This window comes from Bradysia coprophila, unplaced genomic scaffold (assembly GCF_014529535.1).
Source record: "Bradysia coprophila strain Holo2 unplaced genomic scaffold, BU_Bcop_v1 contig_235, whole genome shotgun sequence".
In the NCBI taxonomy this organism is placed as follows: Eukaryota; Metazoa; Arthropoda; class Insecta; order Diptera; family Sciaridae; genus Bradysia; species Bradysia coprophila.
Genome location: NW_023503496.1, coordinates 1,673,916 through 1,689,446, shown reverse-complemented (window position 1 = coordinate 1,689,446; position 15,531 = coordinate 1,673,916). Strand labels below are relative to the sequence as shown.

General features: G+C 37.8%; 1 protein-coding gene across 1 annotated transcript; it reads left to right on the top strand.

The window, feature by feature from the left end:
• The first annotated feature begins 4,321 nt into the window (after positions 1-4,321).
• On the top strand, positions 4,322-9,418 carry LOC119077388 (pancreatic lipase-related protein 2-like). The gene is made up of 4 exons (XM_037184588.1): positions 4,322-4,497; positions 5,868-6,257; positions 6,342-6,585; positions 8,629-9,418. The coding sequence occupies exons 1-4, from the start codon at positions 4,398-4,400 to the stop codon at positions 9,257-9,259; spliced, it is 1,365 nt and encodes a 454-aa protein (XP_037040483.1). The 5' UTR covers positions 4,322-4,397; the 3' UTR covers positions 9,260-9,418.
• Positions 9,419-15,531: the final 6,113 nt, after the last annotated feature.

The window sequence follows — 15,531 nt, the reverse complement described above, 5'->3', positions numbered from 1 at the left end:
ATAGATATCCATATATGGAATCCCTGAAACCCCTCACACTTAACACATTATTTCCATGTTATCAGAAACTCTCTAAGTATCATTTTTCCCAAGATATTTCTATTTTACTAAAATCCAATATGGCCGCCGGCAGCCATTTTGTTAGGAGACCGGAAATAGTACCGACGCTTTACATTCGTTAATACCTTTCAAACAAAAAAAATTCATGAAATTCGGTCCAAATTTACTCGAGATATTGTCAAAATACACCACGTTCACTGTACTTCCGAGTAGCCAGATAAGAGCTCACTCGAAGAGACCTAGCTCACGCTCCGGAGAACATAATTTCATAAAAAAATTTTTCCCTGATTGGTACGGTCAATACCTATCTAATAAAGCTAAAACAGACGAAATATGTTCAAATGTGGCCGACCTACAAGCAAAAACTGCTTGCCGCCCTGTGCCTGTTCCACACCAAGGGGTCTAACTCACGAGTCGGTCATCCGATTTCCATAAACTTTTTTTTTTGTCGATCGGTATTGTAAATACCTTTTATTTGACGTATCACTTACAAGTTTAACGTTTAAATGTCCGGAGATATCTTCGAAAAACCGTAAAGCACTTATTGGGCCACAGCTCGGGAGGGGTCGATCCAAAATCACTCATCTTCGAACTTAGCCTGTCTTTTGACATTACCAAACGGAAAAAAAGAATTTTCAAAATCGGATGCGTTTTACTCAAGTTATCGTGCAGACAGACAGACGGACAGACGGACATTTTTTTTCGCGGATTTGGCATCTCTAGACAACCACAATAGGTTTCCCCTTACTCAGGGAGTCCAATTCGACGTGTTACAAACGTATGCGTAAACCTATAAGACCACAGTACTTCGTACGGGTCTAAAAATGTTATGTTCAAACGAAAGTACTCTTGAATACGAGTTCAACGAACTATAGATCATCACAAACGGTTACCTACATCCGGAGAAAACACTACCTGAAATTGAAGCATCCTCACACATTTTCAGTTATTTCACCATATTCGAGTTAATAGAAATGTTTCATGTGTTTACGAAAACTGCACCGGTACTTTTGCTAAAACTTACATTAATTCAATCTTAGGACGTTTTCACCGGTAAATCAATAAATGACATGGAAGTTCTGCACAGAATTTCTGTAAATTTAATTAAAACATTTTCATGAACATTTCCAAAAAACGCACTTACATGAAAGCCATTATTTCATTTATATGACAAAAATATGACAGCTATAATGGTGGTGTATGTAGTAGATCAGTGTTGCCATGCTTCATATAAAATGTTCGCGAAGATTATGAAATTTAAAAAATTGTTTCTTCACAAAATGTGAGTTTAGGATTAAAATGTCCAACTAAATGGTGGACAGCCACCATCTTGGAAATTGTATCAATTTTTTTGTATTTAGGCCTATATGGCACGGCACATACGTAGTTGATGTAAGTTGCTAATGATTGTAGTTTCCCCAGCGGAAAACTTTTATCGACATTTCAAGAAAATGGCGGCCATCTTGAAATTTCGTATTTTTGAGATATTTTCGGCTATACGGCATGTAGAGATTTGGGATAAGGTGTCACTTGTAGAGCTTGCTTAACTCTCAGCATTACCCAAAACTTCCAAAACAACTGATATCCCATAAAAACCTCAAAATAGGAAGAGGTGACGCTAGTACTGTAAAAGTTAAACTTCCATGCGTCACCAAGACTGATATCAAATGTTTTGGAAGTTTAACTCTTACAGTACTAGCGTCACTTTTTTTTCTTTTGAGGTTTTTGTGTGATTAAGACATTTATAACAGTGTAATTAATTGATTAACAAGTTTACCAATGACAAAATAACAACATTATATTGGGAAAATTATCAGTCAAGGGACCTGATCCGCCCAAAAAATGTGACCTAGTTTATGTAGATGCAATAATTTAAGATGAGCACCTCATTAGGCCATTGGCCTATTTGCTTATCTATAAAAATGAAATAAATAGACAAATCTAAACAATTCGTTTCAGATTGTACCAAAAAAATTGTATTTATCGACTAGTTTCGGGAACAATGTTTCCACAAGCTTGATGTCTAAACGGAATCTTGATAATGAGCACATATTGTTCTGTGTGTAATGTTTATTCGCTTAAGATAGATGTCGGAAGAAAAAAATAATTTGGAAATGATCTTAAAAAGGCTATTAAAGGTCTTGGAAATGATAATGAGCAGAAATAATTTTGTTTGAAGATAATTTTACAAAGCATAAGTTTTGTTGATAAGCACAAAAAAAGATCATAGAAACTTTTTTATAACAACCCATTCGATTTGTACGTAAGGTCTCTAGATTATCAATAATCAAATCAGTCAAAAAACCCTAAAAGGGTAAATGTGACGCAAGTCCTTTATCTTACTTACAAAATAACTGACACATTTTGAGCCGTTGGCAAAATATTTATCAACAAAAAATTGACTCAAAACATTGGTGAAAGAAAATTTTACAAAAAGAAATTTGCGTCACAGGTGGCAGATGATTCGGTTTTCTTCCGTTTAAATTCTTTCAGTACATTTTTAACCATTTTCCTAACAATATGTTCCTCAACATCTGCCAGAGGAATCGACTGTCATCCCAAAATTTCCGAACCAACCGCCGTACACCTCACTTATATTGAAAATAACCCAAATCCATCAAAAAAACAGACGGAAGTTAGGAAGTGCCAGAGGAATCATCTGTCATCCCAAAATTTAGGAACCAACATTGAAACACCTGACTCGTGACGAAAATAACCTCAATCCATCGAAAAATTCGATGGAAGCTAGGAAGTGCAAGAGGAATTATGTGTCATCCCTCCAACCTAGTGGAAGTTAATACTTAATTATCCCCACAATTTCCAATAAGATAGACATCCCAAAACAACACACATATTTCACCACCATTTTACCATCCATATCATGCACCAAAATATACAACCCACACACACATTCAAATTGTCTTTTATGCGACATTTGTATGGAGACTTTGGAGAGCTCCAGCTCCTAAGATATGGATTCTTTCCAACTTTTGAAAATTCCATTTTTATTTTTGGGCCATTATTAGCCTATAACCAAAATTTCAGGAAAATCTATAGAAACGTTTAGGAGTTGCTGGATCCTCTTTTCCATAGGAACTAACTAAGTAGCTGACTAACGGAGGTAGTCAACTGCCAATAGCACAGCACTGCTACTAGCACGAACATAGAAAATATTCGGAGGCTGATGAAATCACAGTAGGCACTGCGTTTCTGTTATACAGATAGATGACTTGTTTTCGTTGTATGAGTTAAAACACACAATCCTAAGCGGTAGCTCGTATCACTAAAGCCTCCAAATTTGACACTTGTCAATTCAGTGTTCATGCTATTCGCAGACTAATGGTGCCTTCACATTGATGAGAAATGAATTTGCGCTGTAAGGGGAGGAAGATCGCAGTTTGTAATAGGCAGCAACAGTCTGTAATGTCACAGCTTGTAAAATGGAGCAATAGTCTGCAATGTGACAGTTTGTAAAAGGGATCCGTAATGATTCAGTTGGTAAAAGGGATAAACAATACCTAGTGTTACAGTTTGCACAGTATACCAACAGTCTTCAAAGCTTATACAATGGATAATCAGTTTCTTTCGTTGCATTTTTTTAGCACGTTGCCGGTTATCGTGACCTGTCAACTTTAGGTATTCCTCGACCCCCTTAGCACTTTCCGGTGTGCCTAAAGTGCCTGCTTGAGCATTATTTTTTGACTGAACAAATATTCTTTGTTTAGATATAAACAACCCACCGATTATCCCAACCTGTTCTACTTTTATTTTAGAAGTTTACAATTTGTCAAATTAGTAACTGCGAATAGCATCAATATTAACTATCGGCAGTTGACTACAAATAGCCACTTTGTATTTTCATACAAACATCAATATTTCGAAGTTCAATATGTCAGCCAAATCGTAGCCTACTTTAACTTTAACGTACGATAGCTCGTAAAACTCGTATGGATGATTGGATTCCAATTATTGAAGTTTAGGGGTCATTGGATTCAAGAGGGGGAAGTCAAAAAGTTGCTGTAAATTTGCTCAGCCGTCCCCAAATTTTTTTTTAAAAACTTTTTCGGTAGTGGACTTGCGTCACGCCCGCTTCCTAACGAGCAGGCATGATTTCAGACATAATAAAGCAAAGTGTGGTAACTGAAACATTCAAGCTGAGGTCCCATTTAAAAATATAAACTAAAGTTATACTGACGCGCACAATGAAAACGTTACTGTTAATAATTTTAATCAATTACGCGTACGGTGCAACTATCGAAAATTACGTGTTTGACGAGGGTCAAGTTAACCTTTGTGTATTTGCGACAAATCCGCGAAATATTACATATTTGCAGCATATGCAGTTACCCGAAACAGGATTCAACAAAAATTTGCCAACAGTTTTCGTGATCCATGGATTTCTCTCTGGATATGATTTCATTGAGTTATTCCGAGCAGGTAGGTACACTTATCGAATGCAAAGATTTGGTTTTGTGTGGGATGAAAGATTCCACATTGGGTGTCGATTTCAATTCACTTAGACATTCATCAACACTTTGCCTGTTGACTGAACTTCCATTTTAGCATCATTTGCGACGGTGATCTTATCAATTATTGGGCCTGGAACTTTTTGAAGCCATTCACTCCGACCAGTCATTGGATACGATGCACCAGAATCAATTATCCAATCTTGATTAGCTTGTGCAACTGCACATGTAGCGCCGTAAAATCCATTTGCATTTGACCCATGCGGACCGACGAAAGAATTTTCATTTGTTTGTAAACCAACTGCTGTCATTGCACTTTTCTTCTTCTTCGGACAAAATTTCGAAATATGCCCGAGCTCTTGACACATATAACAACGAATACCGGTATTTGCTTTGTGGTCCGATGTCTGCGCTGGAAATTGCTGCGGAGGTTGATGGTACTGTTGCTTAACACGTCGACGGTTGACTTTGGAGAACAATGTTTTTGCATTCACTGAATCAGGTGACTTCATTTCTTGCAATAATTTGGTTTTAATTGCGTCTGATGTCAATTCCATGCCCGAATTTTCTATAGCCATTATCATCGACTTATAACGTTCAGTTAAACCGGCAAGTAGAAAGGTTGCGATCCATTCGTCAGACACTAAATTCAAATTCTAAAGTATAGTTTCCACTTAAAACGAGCACTCCGTTTAGCCTCCGTCTACATGACAGTTGTAAAATATAACAAAAGAACTGTCACGCAAACGGAGTGGAAATTGAATTTATAACTATAGGTTTCTTCCAAGGTCGTTCAAAATGTCAATCGTCATCCACAGAGAAGCCAACACAACCTCACTTTGAAGTTTTAACGAACAAATTTGTTTAAGTTGCGGTTATGTTTGCTTCTGTGGATTACGGTCGGTTGTTTTCGGCCTGTCAAAATTCGTTTTTACCGTACGATGGAAGAAACCTATACTTAAGGTGTACGGTACGTACGGCGAGACGTACGTTGTTTTGAATATGCGTTACGCATACGTTTGCGCATTCAGGCTGTCTGATATAAATCATTCAGGGCCACCTTTTTTAACAGTTCGTAGCAAGAGTACCATCCATATCTGTTGTAAGAATTACAGGTGAAAGTTTCGAGGGCTACTTAGGAGCCGGGTTAAATAATTTGTGAGGGTTTTTCCGCATGCAAACAGTTGCGAGGGTTGAGGGAGATATTAAAAAATTAGTTTTTCCAGAGTGTATTCCCCACATACCTGAAGTACACACATAAAGTAACCGATGTGCTTCTAATCTTAAATGTGCTTTCAATGTGGTCTCATTGTACAATCAAGTATAAATTCGATTTTCTAGGATATGGGACTGATTTGACGAGAAAGCTGAATCTAATTGGAATTGATTGGTCTAGGGGAGCCGGAACTTGGGTTTTGGACTATTGGCGGGTTTTGCGTCGGATCTCAACAGTTGGAAGTGCAGTCGGACGATTTATCATGGCGGCAATTAAAGATAACGTCATATCCGATCCGAATTCTATTCACGTCGTTGGCCACAGTTTAGGGGCTCATATTGCCGGCTTTGTTGGGAAATATATGGCTGAAAGTGGACCAAATTCAATTAAATTACGGCATATTACTGCTCTCGATCCAGCTGGTCCATATATTGGAAGTTATGAATGCCCTCGTAGACTGTGCGACACTGATGCTTCATTTGTGGAAACCATTCACACGAATGGAGGAATGCTCGGTATGAACACACGTTCTTGTTGTTGTAATTGAAGATTGAAATTTTGTTAATCGAACTGATAAATGGAGAATCGTACGTACACAGGTAGGTGGAAGCCGATTGGACAACTTGATCTGTACGTGAATGGAGGACGTAGGCAATCAGGTTGCATACTCCCAACGTGCTCACACTCTTTTTCGCATAAGTGGTATAGAAGCGTGATGACCGGTACACCCGAAACAGATGGATGGCTGTGTAAAGATCTTAATGAAATGGAAAATGAACTGTTCTGCAAGCAGGCCGGTAATCCACGTAAATATCGTTTCGAAATCTTAGAAATAAGAACAAGGTGAGTGCAAAACCGATTTATGCAAAGAGAAAGTGTAGAGAAGTATCGTGTGTTAGGATTAGGATGACTGAGCAGAGGCGAAAGAGAAACCCCAGAAGTATTTTGTCCGAACCACTTCCACTTCTTTTTTCTCGACTACGATCAGGCTGGGTGAAATCTCATCCAAAAGAAATCTTTTGTTCTACTACCCAAATTTCCAAAAGAAATGATCCGTTCTCTTCTTAATCTAAAGCAACGTAACATCAGATACTCTGTGAGTATTGGTACTTGAGATTCACTGTAGATGGCGTGATTTTCATATGAAAAAAGAGCGTGATCAAAGATCACGAGTTGTCATCATGTCTCTCATTTTTGACGTATCATGATCTTTGCTAAATTCTGTTGCCAGCCTGCCTGTCAATGACTTGACAACCTTTTGAAGAGAAACGAGCCATCAGAACAGTCGGAGCGTTTGCTGCGACTGAGCCCCGTACAAACCCGTATATCTATTGCGTACGTGACCCTAGTGCGTCTGTCACCCTATTTTGACCGTAAGCCTATGCGCCGGTTAAAGTAGTTAAAGTAAAATTATTATGTAATGTGTACATCTTAGAAATTGCGCATAGCGCAATTACGAAGCCCCGTACGACGTTCCTTTCAAATAAAACAAAAATTTCAAATAGCCCTAAAATTTTAATTTATTGAGTATAAATACACATAGGGCCCTAGTACCGGTCTTAGTCCGAGGACCCAATTTTTTTTTTCAACTACATTCTATTCGGCCTTTGATTACCTTCCAAATGAAACAAAAAATACGAAAAACGGATGAAATTTGCTCGAGTTATATGTAAAATACACATAGGGCCCTAGTAGCGGCCTTAGTACAAGGACCCAAATTTAATTTTTTTTCAACAACATTCTATTCGGTGTTCGATTATCTTTCAAATGAAACAAAAATTACGAAAAACGGATGAAATTTGCTCGAGTTATATGTAAAATACACATAGGACCCTAGTATCGGCCTCAGTCCGAGGACCCAAATTTCAATTTTTTTTCAACAACATTCTATTCGGCCTTTGATTACCTCCCAAATGAAACAAAAATTACGAAAAACGGATGAAATTTGCTCGAGTTATATGTAAAATACACATAGGGCCCTAGTAGCGGCCTTAGTCCAAGGACCCAAATTTAATTTTTTTTTCAACAACATTCTATTCGGTGTTCGATTATCTTTCAAATGAAACAAAAATTACGAAAAACGGATGAAATTTGCTCGAGTTATATGTAAAATACGCATAGGGCCCTAGTAGCGGCCTTAGTCCGAGGACCCAAATTTAATTTTTTTTTTCAACAACATTCTATTCGGCCTTTGATTACCTTCCAAATGACACAAAAATTACGAAAAACGAATGAAATTTACTTGAGTTCTATGTAAAATACACATAGGGCCCTAGTAGCATTTCACTTCTAAGGCCCTAACTCACGGTCCACTCACCCGATTTTAAAAAACTTTTTTTTCCTGGATTGGTATTGACAATACCTATCATTTGCCGTGACATTTACATTTTACATCGTTTAACATCGTTTATTTTGCCATAAATATCACCAAAAGACCTTAAATCACTTAGGTGGCCCTAACTCACGAAAGGCCGACCCGAATATGGCCATCTTCGAACTTAGCCTCACTATTTTGACTATCTTTCAGGAAAAAAAAAATTTTGAAATCGGATTTGATTTACTCAAGATATCGACGTAACGGACAGACGGACAGACGGCCCAAATTTTTATTGCGGATTCGTCATCTATGAACATAGGCAAACACTTTGCCCTTACCGTCTGCTTCGAATTCCATCAATTACACACGGCATCGTAATCCTATAAGCCCCTGCGTACTTCGTACGGGGCTAAAAAGAGAACTGATTTGCCTACAATTCAACGCTTCATTGTATGAAAATGACGCTACGTTAGAAAGACCTCCGCACTTTCCATTTTGAATTTTGACCGCACTTACGGCGTGAATTGCACTGACAACTTCTGATGACATCTATTTTGTGTTTTATGCAGAGAACTTGGCATTGTGTATCTACCTACTCCAGACTACGCCTACACTACCATAAATAGAACAGAAGTATTCACAAACCAACCGAATGACTACACCATCGTCATTTTTGCTAGCAATAACGACAAGGGTCTAGTTCTCGCTTCACTTCTAAGTGACAATGGTCAACTTATAGTTCAACACCACAACAATGAAGTGATTATCGTAAATCCGTCGAATCCGGCCTGGTCGCCGGATCCAAAGTACCACTTTTGCCGCGAAGTACAGCCGGATGGTATTGAAAACTGTTTACGTGATTTGAGAAAACCTTTCAAATTTGTTGTTGCATTTGATGTTGACGATATGTTCACGGACCCATTCTGGGAGATGCTCTTTTATTTGGCAAAATATGATTCTCAAGATCAAGTCTTTTCGAATAAGTTACAAATGGTAGCAACAAACATTCCACATGACGGAATTGTGTTGCAGCAGCATATCGACGAGTTAAAAGTTGCAATTGATAATGCATTGCAAGTTCATTACGCGGCCGTATTTCAGATGGCTGGAATGCACGTGATTGAACACAACGGTGTTATTGCACAAATGTCACAACTTGTATCTGAACTGGTCGATATTAAGAACGCTGTAGACCATTGAAGTGAATTTCGCAGAGAACGTCAGATTTTATGAACTCTTAATGAAAACGTCAACTGCGAAACAAAACGATTTTCAAATATTGACTCTCAAGGATTTTGTTCAGTCAAAATGCCAGTGTGTACAGCTTGATAAGTGCCTCTAAATAAAGATGTTATGATTTCAACGCTACTCAAAAATGTTTCCCTTAGAACAAATTTTTATAACCGGAAACGGGAACTCAATTAAATAAAATCATTCAAATTCACACATTCAAATTTACCACAAAATTTATGTGACTGACATTCAACTCATGTCAAGCTAAACACCAAACGAGACAATTGCGAATATTCATTCCACTCAACAAAAAGTACTCCGCGGAAGAGCGAGCTGTCAAATAACCAGAGCTAAAATTGAAAAAAAAAAAATCAATTTTGTCTCTCACTCGGAGTACTTTTTGGTAAGAGGAAATTAAGCAAGCATATGGCTTGATTTCCACTTCCCAAAAAGTACTCCTTGTGAGTCTCTCACAATTGAATTTTTTAAAATTTTTCTTTGTTTACTTGACAGCTCGCTCTCTCACGGCTCTCACACGGAGTACTTTTTGTTGATTGGAAACCATACTTAAAGGTGGCCTCAGAGTCGTCCGTATGAAATGCCAACGGAAAAGGACATAAAGCGGAATGACGTAGATTCTCGTAGCGTTCGAAACGGTAAGAATTCGTAACTTGACAGTTGCATGTATAAAATCCTATAAGAACTGTCAAGTTACGAATTCCTAAAGTTACGAATGTTTCGATAATCGGCGCCCAGACTCTGACTCTGACTCACATTCATTAATTTTTAAGAGCGCAACATTTTCTAATACAGCGTACACTGTTACCACCTTAACTTTTCCAAATATATTTACTCGGCGTGTGTGTGTTGTTTGTATTGAGGCTATTTAATATTTACCTTGAATTTTTCCTAGTTAATTTGCTAGTACAATCGCTAAATCAAACTGGTGTGCATACATTATTTTGCACCAGCTGGTCCCATTTGGAATTGTATGTGACCAGCTGGTGCAAAATAACGTATGCACACCAGTTCGTTTTAGCGATTTGTATTGCTCGATCTCAATCGAACGACGAAAGTTTTCGCTTAAGATCGCAGGAAGAGAGTTTCAATAATCGGCATTTTTAACCACATAGATTATACACAAGTTTCCACGTGTAATAGTGCTGGAAGATTTGGTTAAGTTGGTGAAATATTCGATAGTTATTTATTAAGCTCTAGTAAGAAACACACGAGACCGACAATTAAGAGGAATCTACACATGGCTAAATTGTTGCCTACATTTCAGCGCAAAATTATTATTGTTTGATGATAATAGATAGTGGAAATTGTTATCGTCACTACCGCAAAAATCAGCACTGCCTTCGAGTCGGTCTTTTCAGAAACAGATACTTTTCAGAATCATTTGTTTTCAATTTTCGTTCACATTGTCCATGAAAATATTGTTCGATTAAGTGACAGAAGTGACCAACTTGCCGATGGCGTCAATCATTGGGAGCCCTGTAAAATAGTGCTCAAATCTACAATATATTTGTCACTCGCATTCTTTAGGGAAAAAGCGAGACCATCGTTTGGTGTTGAAATGTGTTAGCTTTAACTAAAAATTTAAATGTTTGTGGTGGTGTAACATCAGTCTGGATGCGAGTCCAAAATTATCATCAAAATAACAATAATTTACCCTTCCCAAATGTAGGCAACAATTTGACCATGTGTAGATTCCTCTTAAGGTGCGTTTTCCATTGTCATCGGATATTTATTACAGGATAATCAATGGAAAAATCAGCATAATGGTCGATCCCGATCCTATCACCGCAAAATTGCTTTAGAAAAATTAGTGGACCGACTGAACGTTCATTAAGAGCGGTGAATCCCTTGCAAATTTGTAGCCTACATTTGGGCGGAAGGATATTCGTTTTTTGGTGATTTCCCTGGACAAAAATCTTTTTTTTGAAAAATTAAAACCATCAAAGCACGCAAAAATGTGTTACTTTTAAAAGAACTTAACCCATTTAAATCTGTGGTGATCACATAAATTTAGACAATCTGCAAAGGTTTCTAAAGTGGGATAAGATAAGTTATCACACACAATTTTTTGAAAAGTAATTTTGGTAAATCATCAAAAAACCAATATTTTTCCGCCCAAATGTAGGCTACAAATTTTCAAAGGGTTCATCGCTCTTAGCAGCCAGACTCTTGGACACTCTTTTTTTAAATGAACGTTAAGGTCAGGTGAAGGTGTTTACTATCGCCCAATGTTGACATTGCGATGTAAGCACCTTCACCTGGCTCGAAGCACTGAATGGATGATGTTACCGAAAACCATTTTTTTAGGAAAGTAATATAAAAAATATTTTGTCTTTAAAACGTCCTGTATCGAACCGTAATGGAAGCAGAAAATTACGATAGATATGTCAAACAGTAACAACTGAGATTCCCCATTTTTTTGAACCTGAATAAAGTGCGAGAGCCAAATTTATTTTCAAAGGGATCAGTAACTCTTGTGGCTATAAATACGAAGTGTATGGTTTCTACGTTCAGTCATAAAGGACATGAGTTGAGTATGCTTTTCCTCGTTATGCATGTACATGACAAAGGTAGTCATTTTGTGCGAGTTCATAAGGCATGAAAATTGGAGGATTGGGTTTTTTCCATAACCGTTAAGAACATCTTTTATGGAAGATTCTTCGCATCGATTATTGATTGGTGCAATCGGCACGGTGCGGGCATTCGAAAAGATAAATGACCTCACCTCAAGTGAACTATAGTGGACCCATATTTTGTCCGATCTCACGCTCAAGAAAAGTGCACCTTGAGCACAAGGTTCGTCTAGGAGTCCGTGCGGCATAAAACTCTGTCTATCGAGATATGTAGCACAAGAAAAGTCTAATATTCTGACGTAAATCTTAGCGAAGGACAAAGCGAAGGACTGAGTTTCGATCATTTTGCATCGATCCTGTGGAAAGTGGAAGGTGTGGTGGAAGGTGGAACATATTTAAGACAGGGACTAAATTCAAAATTAATTTCATAAAATTCCAATTAATTCGCGTACGACTTCCATTTCGAATTCTCATTTACATTGCCCAGTCAAACTTTGCGAAGGAAACCCTCCGCATTATGTTACATGCATCACAACACCTCACTATTGAAAAAACCGACTTGGCATGTTTACATATTTTATACATCGAAAATACCTCGAATCCAACAATGAACACAGTAGCGAGATATGGATTTGAATTGAATTGGAAACAGTGTGCAAATGCAGAGTTTATTCGACGGATTTTTTCCTTACCTATTTTCAAGACACATCAATTGAATGCTAATCTACCAGACAATATCTGCGAAAAGGGTACATTAGATCGAGGATAGTTACATATATAGCATGTTTTACACACACATCATTCGATGAAACGTTTCCGAAATATTCAATTTTTGCCTTTTCCATGTTACGGAAAAGAATATTGATTGTTGAGACGAAGTAAACTGAATGCTGAAAATGTTTACTTTCAGTTTGATGCTTTTCTCAAAGATATTGTTGAATACAAAAAATTGGAAAGATTTTCGAGAGATTTCTTTTTCTGCCACTGAGTTTTCAGCAGCAGGTTACACATCTTATATTGCCTTTTCTATTTGCTTATGAAAGCAGGCACACTGTGAGAAAAATTTTCGCATAAGAACCAGATAGACAGTCGCTAAATTATCATCTCTCTGATCGTAACCACCCCTATTTGTGGCTGAAAGCGTTCTGTTGGCTGGGAATTTTTGTAGACCCAAACCAACTTCACTTATGTCTGAAATGACACTTTAATAAATGTCTTCTTCGACTTTGATTGGATGTATTTCATTTTTATGTCCAACAAACGTTAATTACAATACGCTCCAACGAAAATGGTCCCTACTCCCATCGCTGCATCTAATAGCACAACCAAACATATGCATATGTACAAAATCTCCGCTTTCCTGTTCCAAGGCCATATGAATTGTCAAATTACTGTCAAATTTCATCCATAGAGACATAACCTCATCAATATTTGTATGAAAACCGAGCTCTGTGGATGAAATCGTGTTCATTCGGCCAGTCAAACACGAAACAGTTACTTGGAACAAACCTATACGTAGCTGTAGCTAAAGCATAGAAACACTGAAATTATCCCTTCAAATCCTGAGCGAATCACAAACTTTACCGAGCATCAGTGACGCTTTGGGTAATGATGTTGTTGTAATCAAAGTATATAAAGTATATAAATGAGGTAATGCAGACCCTCAGCGGATCAGAGAAATTACGGATCCAAACTTTCAGGTGAATTCATTTTCGAATGTTGTCGAACTTAGACTTGTGCAACATGACGGCCCTAAATCCTTCCAACTCGCCACTACGTACAACTTGACGCAAACGAATTTTATATTTATTAATAAAATTGTTGTATTGCTTGGTCAGTAATTCAACATTGACAAAGTGTTGTATTGCTTTGACTTGACCAAAAATTGTTGAAAAAATTTCTTTTATTCAACTAAGGGCGAACGAAACGTGTTACCGTTTACGATTCGTGACGAAACGTTTTACCGTTTACAATCATAATGCGGACGAACAACAGGACAAAACAATGCTGATTTCGGCATTACACAAATTGAGTGCAAATACACAAATTAAAGTTCAGCGGCTACGAAGTTTAAATGAAAAAGGCAACGTAACAGAAACAAAATTCCGAATTTTCCTAAAAAACATTTTCTTCAAGTTGATTTCACACACAATCTGTACTGGAGTGACTGGAGTGCTTTTACGATTTCGGTGTCACCCGCCTTCGTGGGTGTCTTAACCTGTTATTTCAGAACCTTACGTCGATCAGTAGCAGAGAAATGACAAAAACATGTTGACCTATGGGAGAGAATTGCATACAAATTTTCCTGTTTTTCTCTAGTTTTTTATTCATTGGGTCATTTGAAGGCTATATTTTTAGCCCCGTACGAAGTACTGGGGGCTTATAAGATTAATATGCCGTTTGTAACATGTTGAATTGGAAGCAGACGGTAAGGGCAAAGCATTTGTCTATGTTCATAGATAACGAATCCGCAATAAAAAACAAGGCATCAGAACAGTCGGAGCGTTTGCTGCGACTTAGCCCCGTACAACCCGTAATCCTATTTCGTCAGCAACCATAATACGTCCGTAGCCCTAATAAGCCCGGAACCCTAATACGTCTACAACCCTCTAATGCGTCTGTTACCAAAATGCAAGTCAAGTTGGGCATTGTCAAATTTACTGAAACTGTTCATTTTTAAAATTGCGCATAGCGCAATTACGAAAGCCCGTACGAAGTACCTTTCAAATAAAACCAACAATTTACGACATTATTTTAGAAACCCAAAATTTTTTGCCAACTTTCCATTGGGTATTCAATTACCTCTCAAATGAAACAAAAACTAGCAAAATCGGTTGAGATTTACTCGATTTATGTGCAAAAAGCACTTAGGGCCGAGTAGCGGCCTTAGTGCAAGGGCCCAAATTTGAAACTTTTTTGCCGTCATTCTATTCGGCATTCAATTATCTCTCAAATGAAACAAAAACTAGCAAAATCGTATGAGATTTACTCGATTTATGTGCAAAAAACACTTAGGGCCGAGTAGCGGCCTTAGTCCAAGGGCCCTAATTTGAAACTTTTTTCGTCACGTTCTTTTCGGTATTCAATTACCTTCCATAAAAAACTAAATCTAGCAAAATCGGATGAGATTTACTCGATTTATGTGCAGAAAACACTTAGGGCCGAGTAGCGGCCTTAGTCCAAGGGCCCAAATTTGAAACTTTTTTCGTCACGTTCTTTTCGGTATTCAATTACCTTCCATAAAAAACTAAAACTAGCAAAATCGGATGAGATTTACTCGATTTATGTGCAAAAAACACTTAGGGCCGAGTAACGACCTTTGAGCCCTCCCAACAAGCCCACGTTGCATCTTACCCAAAAACAATGTTCAGCAACTTTGTTCTACTCGTCAATACCTTTCATTTGATATATCACAAGCAGCTAAATTTGGGTCCTTGGACTAAGGCCGCTACTCGGCCCTAAGTGTTTTTTGCACATAAATCGAGTAAATCTCATCCGATTTTGCTAGTTTTTGTTTCATTTGAGAGATAATTGAATGCCGAATAGAATGGTGGCAAAAAAAGTTTTAAATTTGGGTCCTTGGACTAAGGCCGCTACTCGGCCCTAAGTGTTTTTTGCACATAAATCGAGTAAATCTCATCCGAT